The following is a 12,330-nucleotide window of genomic DNA, read 5'->3' on the forward strand; positions in this document are numbered from 1 at the left end:
ATCTCCTGCCTGCTTCAGTTCTGGGTGCCAGGATTGCGTCTCAGCCGTCAGCTCTGCAACTCTGTGGCCGCGGGGCCCTGGTGACAGGCGCATGCCCCGCCCTTTCTCCTCCCAAGACCTGCGGGCTTTTGTTATGCAGATGGAGGCAGGAGGCTGAGCGGGAGGAGGGGGTTGGGGGAGGAGGAGGAAAGACGGAGAAGGGCGGGGAGGAAAGTGCAGCTCGCGCGACCAGCCTCCTCTTCCAACGTCACATTGTGCGAGAGACAAAACCCGGGCGCGCCGGAGCTCACACGCGCACGCACACACAGACGTCCCGGTCGCCTCTTCTCTCCGGGCGCTGTCTGGAAAGCCAGCCCTTCCCTTCCTCCCTGGGGCGCTCGGGCTCAGCAAGCTCAGAGCGCAGCCCAGAGCCAACCCAGAAGGTCTGAAAACAGCCGGTGCACAAGCCTTCTTTCTCCGCTGCCTGCTCGGGCTGGGGCGCCCCATCCCCCGCCTCAAACCCCAATCTCTCCCACCCCACCCCCCTGGGCTTCACACGGACTGAGCCGGTAGCTGGGTGCGCCCCCGTTTGGAATCCACGTTTCAGCACTTCGGACAGCGCCCGCGTCCCGGCCTCTTTGGGTTGGCCATGGCGAGCGTTCAGCAAGGTGAGAAGCAGCTTTTTGAGAAGTTCTGGCGAGGAACCTTCAGAGCGGTGGCCACCCCGCGTCCCGAGAGCATCATTGTCGCCAGTATCACGGCCCGCAAGCCTCTGCCAAGGTAGCGACCTCCTTCCCCAAAGGGGAGCCCCTGGTGATCCCCCTTTTCCTGGCCTGTGCCCCAGAGCCCTGAGGGGTGGGTACAGGGGGCTGGGCCATGGCACCTGCCTGTGCCTGTCACTACTCGGTGTCTCCTGCTGGAACATGAGAACTAATTGCTTGTATGGGGTGGAAGCTAGCAAGAATGGACGGGGTGCTTTGTGGGGAGGGGTCCTTGATGTACTGGCAGCTCCGTTTTTGCTTTCTTAGGGTGGGTGGTGACTTTTTTTAGGGTGACTGACTCTGAGAAACTTTTCTTGGTATCACAGGGCTCAGAGGGCAGGAGGGGGGAGGCCGAAAGAATGGTGGGTTTCCTGTGGTTGGGCGTGTTGTATAAGAAGGGAAGATGAGGGTTTAACCAGCTCAAGCAGTGTTCAGAGACAGCAGCACATATCTATACTCAGCTCAGAAACTAGCGAGCTCTGAACATTTTGACAGAAGCCCATATGCTGTTCCCTCAAATACACCCAAAACAGCTCCCTCCTCCACACCTTTCTGGCTTCTGCTGCTGAATTCTCTCCTCTCCAGCACCGAAACCCAGGATTCTGAGCTCAAGAGTCAGGAAGGAGACTTCCAAACCATGAAGATGGTCTCGGAAGAGTTCTGTTTGATTTTTTTTTTTCAAAAGGCTCTGATTGCTTTGAACTCAGTGATGGTGGTGGAAATGTTGTGAGGTGGGCAGAATAAGGGGAAAAAATCAAGAAAGGCAGAAAGAGGGAGAACAGGATGTGGGGCAGAAAGAAGAAGAGGTAAGGAAAAAATGGAGGTAGTCCAAGACAGAGAAAATCTAATTCTTTTCATAAATCATTCAATTTAGAGGAGTTTGAGAATGAAAGGAAAAAGGCTGTGCCCTCTGTCAGGGAAAATCAAGGCAGTATGAAAACTCATCTTTTGCTGGTGTTGGATGAGTGGTTCGGTGGGAGAAAAAGAAAGAAGTGGACTGGGAGGACCACTTAAGGGATTTATTAATCCTGGCAGCCTGCATTAGGGAGTAGATGGAAAGCATGTCTTGAAAAGTGCTTCAGACAGAATGCCTGTTCTGGCACAACTGAATCTGAACTTTCCAGTGGGCATGAGGTGGAGGAATGATGGGGGATCATAGCTAAAAAATCAAACCCAGACTGGAGAACTTTTCCCTTCATGGTTTGACAAGAGACTTGGCTCATACTGGTCTCTGGAAAAATGGGTGCCCTGTGTTGGGAATGGATGGACTGGAGACATGCTGGGCCAGCAGGGTGTAGTAGGCTGAAAGCAGCAGCAGCAGCAGCCAGTATTTGCAGACAGGAGGGAGGGGACAGCCACGGACACAAGCTGGAGAAGGGGAACAATAACAACAAATGCTATCAAAAGCTGACGTTTCTCTGCTCGGAGTGAGTTTCTTTGTAGAGAGTTTTGACGTCAGTGGCTTTGTCTTCCTGGGTTTCTGCCACCCGTTCCACCTTTGGAGTGCACATTCTGTTGGCAAATCAGGTGCTGCATTGGCCAAAGAAAATGCCCTTGTAGAAGGGACTCGAGAGGAAATTTCACTGGAAATTGGAAGTGTGGCATTTGGTTTAGAGTCTTCCACCTGTTTCAGCGGTGTAGGGAGAAGAGATCAGATTCCTGGTGGCGTTTTAATTCTAAAAAACATGTCTGATGTCCACTTTGCTTGGTATGTTCATCCTTTTCCTGTTAGTTGGTTACTTTCATGCCCTCTTCTTGTTCAGATTTTGAATTGTCCACAAGGTCTCTCAACCCTCATGCCTTCTGTAGCTTTGTGAAAATCCCAACTGAATCCAAGACCCTCACGATAGCCACCTTTTCCCAACCCACAGGTACCACCTCACTCTTGGTGTTTTTTAATATCCTGGCTCTCCTTCCTCCTGGAAACCAGCCTTGATTAAGAGCCTGGGCCACAAGCCTCTGATTTATGTCAGGCTGGAGGGGTCCTCTACAATACTTCTGTGTCAAGGCATGGTTTCTGTAAAATAGAGTCTAGTTTTACAGCTTTTACTCCTAGTGTAGGTGTGGAGATGAGCAGGGAGCATTTGTTTCAAAGTCCTCAGGAAAGACTGGGTTTGGGTTGCCTTTTAACAGACTGGTTAGAGAAAACCAGAATCAACCCCATTCTCACCCAAGCTAGCCACATCCACTGATGGTCAATTTCGATCTCCTTTCTAATGTTCTGCTTACATTAAGAGTGAAAATGCTGTTTCTAAAGCAGAGCTCTTAGGAGGGAAAAGGATGGAGATGCTGGCATATAGCATCAGCTGGGTCCCACTTGCTTCCTCTAGAGGCAATGTGGGGCTCGGCCACATCAGAAATGTTGTTTAGTTCCATGAGTCAAGCCCAGCTCACAGTCAGCAGATCTGCCCAAGTAGCTGTCTGCAGGGAGATGGGGGAGGGACGGCTGAACCACCAGCCAGTCTGTTGGTTACACTCTTAATATGTGTTTATAAATGAGGGCCACCTCCTGAATGAACTTCTCCAGGATAGTTTAAGTCTATCTCCAAAGATAATTTAGTACAAGGACGGAAACATACTTTCGGATGGAAGCATTCATTCAATTTGTTGATTTCGCAGCAATATGCATACATCACACAACTGCACTCCAAGCAAAACCTCCCCGAGTCCCCCCTCCCCTTCCGCCCCTCCATGAGGCATACTTGATGAGGCAATAGCTTTATAATGTATCAAATTGCAAGCAGATGTCTGACTCAAATGTCAGAACAGTATAGCAGAGTGGGAGGCAGTATATCATAGTGGTTAAGAGCTCAGCCTTGAGTGTCAGAGAAACATGGGTCTCTGCTTTACTCCTGAGTGTCTTGAACAAGTGGCTTAACCTTGCTGAGCCTGTTTCGTTGTCTTTCAAAATAGTAATAATAATAATAGTAGCCACCCCAGATGATGGGGTGTGAGAGTTGAGTCAGGTAAGTACTCTGCACAGCATGTGGCATGTGGCAAATGTTTAATAAACGTTGGCTCTAATAAAGCCAATAGCTTAGAGCTTATGGTGGCCAGAAGGAAATCAACAATTCCTTCCAATACTGTGTTCTCTGTGGCTCCCCATTTCTCCCCCACCATATAATGCTGAAGGTAAAAAATGTAGGATTTCAACTCCAGACAGGCAACTAACTATACCAAGGTGGAATTAGGAGACATGAGGTGAAGGGAGCTGGAGGGCGGGATTTGTTTGCACAGCTCCTCTCCCTGAGTGAAGGTTGGCTGCTTTGCGAGCTGTCTTTTGGGAGTGGTGGTAGTGAAGTGTCATCTGGCTTCAGAATCGACTAATAGGACATCCTTATGGAGCATTCTTTTGGTTTGCACAGGTACCCAGTCTTGAGAGAGTTCAAGCTCTTTGAAAGTCACAATTTGAATTCCTTGGTTCCATCGAACCTAGAATCACTAAGTAATTTTTGGTCTGGACCAAAACACAGTTGAGAGTGAAAGGGGTTGCTGTTAGTAATTATTCTAGGACCGAAGACCTAACAGGGACTATCCCAGACAAATCAGGATATAAGTTCTCCATAGGCTAACCTCATGCTCTGTCAGCTGGAAGGGAGCTGGTATAAATCAGCAGGACACTTGAAGTGTCCCCACCAAACAAGTGTAGTGATTAACTTCATTCTCTTTGTTAATTGCTTGGTCCACAAAAGTTTGTACTTCCGAAGTTTCCTCACCAAGTGAAAACCTAGTGTTTGAGGCCAGCTCAACCACAATAACGATATAGAGGAATAGCAGCTGAAGACTTAACGAACATGTAAAAATCATTTGAAATTAGCATATCAATTGTGAATATATGAGTGTTTGTAAAGGGCTAGAAAAGTGGGCCCCTTAAATAGAATAAGCATTCCCTTTGTAACTCATTTGGCAAGTTACTAATTTTCTTTGAAAATCCTTTCCATGCAGAATAGTCCAGAAGCAGATTTCAGCCCAGTCCCTGTCCAAAGGATCATAAATTCCAAACTGTTGGAGATTTTACCACATAAAGGGAAAGATGGCCAGATTGGATGGCAGGGGAAAATGCCTTTGAATCATTTACTTCAAGACTCCCCTTCCTGCCAAGAGATCAGTTAGCACATTTGTGCTGACTCCATCCTCGGGAGCAGGGCGAGGGGCTGTTGGGAGGTGATTTCCTGACAGCCTGTGGTTAGGATCCAGTATATGCAGGGTCCTGGAGAATGCTTGCCTGGAGATGAATGAGCGTTTCTTCTTGGGAAGGGGGTGTTATTGTTTGGGTCAAGCCTTTCTCTTTCTGAAAGGTGAGATTTGTTGAATGGGGTACAAGGGTCGGTGGGAGCTCATTGCTGACACTCTGCTGGGTTCATTTGGCACATGTGGCACCTTAGAGAACCAGTGTGGCAGGTGTTCAATGAACTTTGGATGTATTAACTGGTCCAAAACCAGCACAGATTAGCTCTTTCTTAGCACCACCCCCAATCTTGACCCACTGGGGATTCTGATCAGTGCAACCCAAGAGAGAGACACTCTGCAAATGGAATTGACTCTTGCTAGGGTGAGAATGAAGCTCGCTGGATATAGACATCTGTTGGCTGGGAAGGTAACCGTTTGAGCTGGCATTGAGTTAACTGCCACCTGAAACTGCCTTCTGGGTCCAGGAGTCTCCGTTATTTCCACCCCCACGCCAGGCCATCAAAAGGGGAAATCCCTAAAAACTTAGCTCACATAATGAGAAAAGAAGCCTGGCCAATGTGCCCTCTGCTTCAGGAATGGTTCAAGCATGTCACAGGGATGTGATAAATGTTTAAAAATATCCTTTCTTTCAGAGTGGCTGGTTTTACCTTTCTGTGAAGTGGAAGGATTGGCAGGGGCTTATCAAAGCCAGTGTTTTTTAATTGCTTGTTCCTAAGTCCTTCTCCAAGGTGTGAGAGATTATTTCTGAGCTGGAGGTAGCAGAGTGTAATGGTTAAGAGTTGGGCTCCGAGGTCAGTGCACCCAGTCTCGTATCCTGTCATGCTGCTTCCTAGTGGTGGGAACTGCAAGTCACTTCACGACTCTGTGCTATGCTTTCCATCTGTAGAATCCTCACCTTGTGGTGTGGAAGCAGCGAGTAAGAAGGATTAATTGTACAAAGAGCAGAGCCCGATATCTGCAAAGAGCAAACCCTTCAGGAGCAGGTGTTCCTGTTATTATGACATGGGCAACCTGATGACATGCAGAGAGAGGAGGGGGCCATGCCCCCCACCACAGAGTCTCAGGGTTGCTGGGGGTCCTAGGCCTTGCCCATCCCAATGTGCTCTGTTCATTCTTGAGTGTGATCATTCACTATGGGGCCTCGGGATCTATAGAGCTGTTTAGAAAATCCGACAAACAGTACCCCTTCCCCCCATGCATAGTAATCAAAAGAAATGTTTCCCTTTCCCTTTTGTGAACGCTTACTGGCTGTGCGGTGTTTGCAAGCGATTTGACCTTCTGAGTCTCGGTTTTCTCATCTATAAAATGGGCTATTAATAGCAGCCACCAACTAGAGCTGTTGTGAGGACTGAACGAACTAATTCATGGAAAGTGCTCTTTGGCACACGGAAAGGGCTCCGTCAACGTTAGCTCGTCCTATTAATAATAAATTATACTTTTTATTATTACTACATGCTGGGCCCCTTAGGGAGAGGAAGATGAATGAGATGCAGTCTCTCTTTTCAGCAGCCTCGGAGTTTAGCAGCGAAGGTAGACACAAACACAAGTGTACATGACGTGAGCACAGAGGTAGAAATTTTATAAAGGGGAGTGTGAAAAAACAGAGGAGGCGGAGACCCTCACTGAGTCAGGGAGTCCCTTGCTTATAGTCACACAGTTACCCAATTTGCACAATGGGGATGATTCTATTTCATCAGTTTTACCTACAAATGCAAGGAATCATCAGAATAAATAGAGCCCTTGTCCCCAGTAGGGTCTCAAGAAAGGTCTTTCTTCTCCTAGGAGGGAAAGCAGGTGAAACTCTGTGGAGGGGCCGTTTCCTGGTGGGAGATCACAGTCAGTGCTAAAGAAGGGGGGCTGTGGAAGGGAACCGCCCACAGTATATAGAATTCCCAACTCCCCTGCCTTTGGCTCCGGGATGCAGACTCCGCTGGGCATCAGGTTTCTCATGTTTCGTCGTCCAGCTCTGGCTCAAGTCGGCTCTCAGCTCCTCTCCCCGGGCCCTGATGCGGTCAGGGATGACTTTGAATAGCATCTGAACTTGGCTTGGGCCTCCCTGTGTGTTATGGACAAGCATGAAATTTACAATCTCTCTGATTGTGATCAATCAGATTAGGAAATTGAGAAAGACAGTGCTTAGACTTCCAAACAGCAGTGGCAAATCTTGTTTCCACAGCAGCAAGAGGTTGGTCTATCTCTCACATCCATGCATGCAAACCTTCACCCTTCACCCCCAGGAACCCCCCTACACTGTGTGCTCTTGAGGCTATATTCTGCACTCTCTCTTCTCTCTTCTCTTTCTCTCTCTCTCTCTCTCTCTCTCTCTCTCTCTCTCTCTCTCTCCCCATTTGAGATTTTGCTGAGGGAGCTCCCATATGCCACAGCCTGTGTGCGGAGCTTCGTGAAATAAAACACCGAATTAAGATGTCATCGAGAGACAAAGCCAAACCGAATACAGGAACAATGCTGAACCCTAAAACACTCATTAAGTAATTCACGTCTACACATGTCTGTTCAAAACAAATATTAAGATCCTCCAGACGCAAATGTTTCTCATCAGAAGAATCCTCTAGTTGCTGGATTCCCAGGGCTTCCATCCCGCTGACAGCGTCGCCGAGCAGAAGCACCAGCAGATCACTGTTCCCTGGCATCATTAAAAGTTAAGCTTAGGCAAGTGAGCTGGAGTGTTACAAGGCAGTTACCACTCCTGCAGAACTGATGTGTATGTACTCATGGTGTGTGCACCTCCTCAGTCACAGTGGGAATGTGTACCGAGCTCCTGAAGTTATTACACGTCCAGCCCTGAGCTACTCATGTTACATCTGAAACCTAACTCCATGCTCATGATAAGTCAAGGAGAGAGGCATTTTTAAAAACCCTGTTTTACAGATGAGGCAACTGAGGCTCAGAGAGTAGACGTGACCTGCTCAAGGACACATGGCTGGTAAATCAGAATCGGGATGACAACCCAGAGCTCTTGAGCGATGCATTTTGCAGATGAGGGCACTTAGGCCAGGAGGGGAGGTGTGTCCAAGATCCCGCAGCGTGTAAGTGACAGAACCAGCATCTGAAACCTGGTCTGCACAGCTGCAAGTATGTTCTTTTCTACCTGACATACTTCTTGACATTGCGGTCTGGATTGCAGTTGTTTTTGCTTTGTTTTGCTCCTCTTGTTAAGGTTGCAGGTGTTTTTGTTTTGTTTTGCTCCTCTTGTTCTCTACAGACTGGTCCAGTCAGCTTAGGGGATGACCACTGTTCATATCCCAACCACGCCACTCGCAGCACACTGTCTTCCTCAACCTTGCCACTCACAGCTATACTCCCAATCCAGCCAAAAGAACCTCTTTGGAAAGCAGTCAGATCATGTAAATCCTGTCCCCCAACCCCATCCTGCACCCTCCATAGCTTTCCCACTGTTTTTAGAATACAGAACTGACCCCCTGCTGGAGCGTAGTCCAGGCCCAGTCTAGCTGCTGCCCACCTCCCCACAATCATTTCTACAATGCTGCCTCTCACTCTCTGCTCAGCTGCACCCAGCTCCTCTTAGCTACTGAAATTTTCCACACTCCTTGCTGCCTCGGGGCCTTTGCACATGCTGCAGGAAAGTACTCCCTCTCCCCAGGGCCTCATCTACTCCTCCACATTCAGATCTCAGCTCAGGAGCCTCTTCCCCAGGGAACCCTTCCAGGGTGCTCCTGACAGGTCACATCCCCCATCACCGACTTCCCTATCCCTGCAGTCCCTCCTCTTGGTACTCAGCACATTTGTCATTTTATACTGGTTTGTGAGGTCACTAATGATTCAAGCCTCCCCCGCCTCATCGACTGTAGGCGGCAGGAGGATGGGGATCGGGTTCATGTGCTCACGCTTGTACCTCTTTCACCTGATACACGAAGGGACCGAACAAATGTTGGTTGAATGCATGCACACAGCACTTTCCCCTCAGCTAATCTTTTTCATAAGCAATTGTATAAACCATCTGGAACTGCCAGTTTTCAGCCTGTTAGACTCACTAAAGCAGCAACATTATTCCCTTTGATTCGTGGGAGAACCATTTGGACCACGGAGGGCAGGGACTGTGTCTATCTCGTTCCTTGCTATATCCCCAGCGTCTAGCACAGTGGTCTGTGGTTGGTCATCTTTAAATATTTGTGGAATGCATAATTAATGAGGGCAATACAGGCTTAAGTTCATTGTACTGGTGAGGAGACCCGGAGACCTAAAGAGGTACAGCTTCAGAAATTTAGGGCTGAAAGCACCTGAGATCATCCAATGTCTGCATTTTACATGTCGAGGTGGGGAAGGGATGAGGGATGTGTTTTATTCTAGGCATAACATATTAGGACAATAGTGTGTGGATGTAATTTATAAGTAAATACACACGTATTGGGTTTCATTCTCAAAATTTTTTATGAAATAAGGTTTGAGATTGACAAACTTTGGAGCCCCCAATCTAATCCAGCTCCTCACTTTACAAATGTGGAGACTGAGCCCAGAAAGGGAGAGAGGGATTTTCCCCAGGTGTGGAGCCAATTGGAGTCAGTCTGGAGTGAGCTCTGGGTTCAGCCAAGTGGTGTTTCCCAGCATCGTGCTTCCTGTTTGGGCTTCCCTGCTGCCCTCAGGTGACCAGATACCCGCTCCCTCCTGCCTCTCCCCACACCACGAGACAAGACATCCTGCCCCACAAGGGTCTCCTGTGGCATATGCTGCCCACAGCCTGGTCCGGGGCTCCTGAGGGGATGTCCATCTGTACCAGCCTGTGCCGAGCAGAGCAGGTGAGCAGCTCCGGCTATTCCTGGGCTCAGCTTTCAGAGCTTCCAGCTGATAAAAGGCTTTTGTTTGGCTTGCCTCTCTGCCCAGACTCCCTTCTGTGTTCAGGGGCAGGTGATTCTGGGGCCCAGCCTGCTCCTGGAGGTAGGTGTCTGGACACTGATGCAGGGAAAATGAGAGGTCCCCACCATAATAACACCTTCCAACAGCCAGCTCGTTATAAACCGTCCTCACCTCACTGTGACATTGAGTCTGCAGTCATAGGATGGATGGCCAGAGGGCTCCTTGGCCATCAAATTCAGCCTCTTCAGTAGACATTTGGGGAGACTGAGGTATAGAAGGGCAGAAAGGGTTAATGCCAGAGCCATGGCTGGAATATGAGCCACGTGACAGCAAGTCCCAAAACACCACACTGCTTGGAGGTCCTTGGGAAGGAGGCAGGGTATATTCCCATTTTACAAATGGGGACGAATGAGATTGAGAGATGTGAAGTGATTTGCCCAGTCACACCATGAGATAATGGTATATTATAATCATTGTTGTTGTAATGCATTGACTGTTGAGCTCATTGGATCCTACCACAATCCTGTGCAGAGGCTACCACTTTCATGCCCATTTTACAAGAAGTCAAGGCACAAGGTCAAGAATAAACCCTGGGTCTCTTGACTCCAAGTCCAGGACCCTTACCCCGTTGTGCGGCAAGATCTCTCTTGGCCACCAACGGTTTGTGCACTGAGCATGGGTCCATCGGGAGGGGAGGATGGGGTCACCATCTCTGGTCATTCCCCACACCGTATGACATTGTGTCCTTTCCAACCACTCGAGTGTGTGCTGTATTTTTTCCTGTGTGCAGTCTCATAGAGTGACATCCTATTTTATGGTCATGCAGGGGGTTGAGGGATGGAGTGCACCCCATCCCCAAAATGACAGGATACCCAGAGCTCAGGAGCCTTAGGAAGAAACCCCATTGCACCTCCTCACTGTGGGTGCCCTGATTGAGAGGATACAGACTACAAACTGCAAGGGGAGGGATTTGCATCAGGAAACCTTCCTTCCATGGGGAGTCCTGGTTATGTCCACCCACAACCGAAAGGTCATCTTGGCAACTAGGAGACTTAGAGATGGCCCCTAGAGTATTCTAGTCCCACCCTCTCTGACTCTGCATTTTACAGAAGGACTCCAGCCTGGAGTAGTTAAGTGACTTGCCCAGGATCTTACAGTCAATGAATGCCATGGGCAAGGAGTTCATTGGAGAGCACCTGTGCAGTCTAGGGAAGAGGGAAAAAAAGGAGCTAATATGATCACCATCCACTGGCCCCACCCTATCCGCACTCCCAGAATACTGGCTCTTCCACCCCAGATCTATAGCACTTAAGTCCCTTTAACAAATCAACTCCCAAACTGCCCCCTCGTGATGGTTTGAATGCAGGAGCTTAAGACCGTGATCTAAGCTCTCCAAGAGGCTTTTGATATTTCCAGGGGAACTCAGATTGGACGTGCTGCTGTAGGACTCCCACTTCGTGGCGAAGGCAAGATGCCATCCAGGGCACCCTGATATTTACCTCCTCTACTCTGCTCCCAAAGAGCCTATTTTCCTCTCTCCCTGGAAAGTGTTGGTGCTCTATATCCCCCCACCTCCACCTTCTAACCTCAATGATGGCAGTGACTCCCACCTACCAAGCACATGGTTAACTGCCCCACAAGCCAAGGGAGAGGTGTTGCCTGCCAGGAGTTCTGGTTCTGTAGCTGATGTGCCTGGGTTTTCATTCCCCTCCACCACCTACTGGCTGAGTGACCTTGGGCAGCTCACTTCACTGTCCTGAGCCTCAGTGCCCTCATCTGTAACTTAAGGACAAAAATCCCTAACTTGGGAGGTTGCTTTTTCCTGGTAGGACTGAGTGTTTGAAATGATTGCCATTGACCATTCAGACTCATGTATAAAAGGGGGACCATCTTGGTAGTGGGTGGGGCTTGAAAAGACCCTGGGATTATACCCTTGACCATGGACCTTAAAACTCTAAATCTCAGAACTCATGGGTTCTGACAAATGACAAAAATAGCTCAGATAATTTCTTTTCTAAGATAACAGGCATGAAACCTGGCTGAACTTGGTTCCCCAGATCTTAGTTCTTTCCAAAACACTGTGGTCCCAAAGGATTCAGGCATCTTAGGCTTGGTTTTCTTCTCTGAGGCTTTTAGTATAGAGATTTAAATGATCACATGTATTCATTCCTAAAGAATCATAGCAATTGTCATGATCCCTTTTGTTTTAATTGGGAATTCCCATCTCCCTTTGAAGGGTTAGCCCTTGCCTTCTTGCAGCTTTGAGCTTCTAGTACATACAAAGCATAGTATTGATAAAAGTCTTCTCTGACCTCGTTGCTTACATCCTACTTGGAACAATACGTCTATAAATAACTAGCTATCACCAGGCAGGGAAGGAGTTAATATTGTCAGAAAAGGAAATTGAGACAAGGGTAAAGTGACTTTACTCAAGTTATACAAGTTAGCAGCAATGCCATGCAATCTTAGACATCTCCCAAGTACGGACTAAGCTCTATCTAGGATAGTTTATAGACTTGATTTCATGGATTTCTCATCCAAAGTCAATCAATAAATAACAGTGTCT

The 12,330-nt window shown here is 48.3% G+C and overlaps 1 protein-coding gene across 1 annotated transcript in view; it reads left to right on the forward strand.

Annotated features, from left to right (window-relative positions):
* Positions 1 to 293: 293 nt before the first annotated feature.
* Positions 294 to 12,330, forward strand: part of SRRM4 (serine/arginine repetitive matrix 4) — a 160,844-nt gene continuing 148,807 nt past the window's right edge. Inside the window, exon 1 of the mRNA XM_037817282.1 lies at positions 294 to 759. Within this exon, the coding sequence (XP_037673210.1) occupies positions 629 to 759 (131 nt within the window). The 5' untranslated portion in view covers positions 294 to 628. The remainder of the gene's footprint in view (positions 760 to 12,330) is intronic.

The sequence above is a fragment of the Choloepus didactylus genome, chromosome 23 (assembly GCF_015220235.1).
Source record: "Choloepus didactylus isolate mChoDid1 chromosome 23, mChoDid1.pri, whole genome shotgun sequence".
NCBI classification, from domain to species: Eukaryota; Metazoa; Chordata; class Mammalia; order Pilosa; family Megalonychidae; genus Choloepus; species Choloepus didactylus.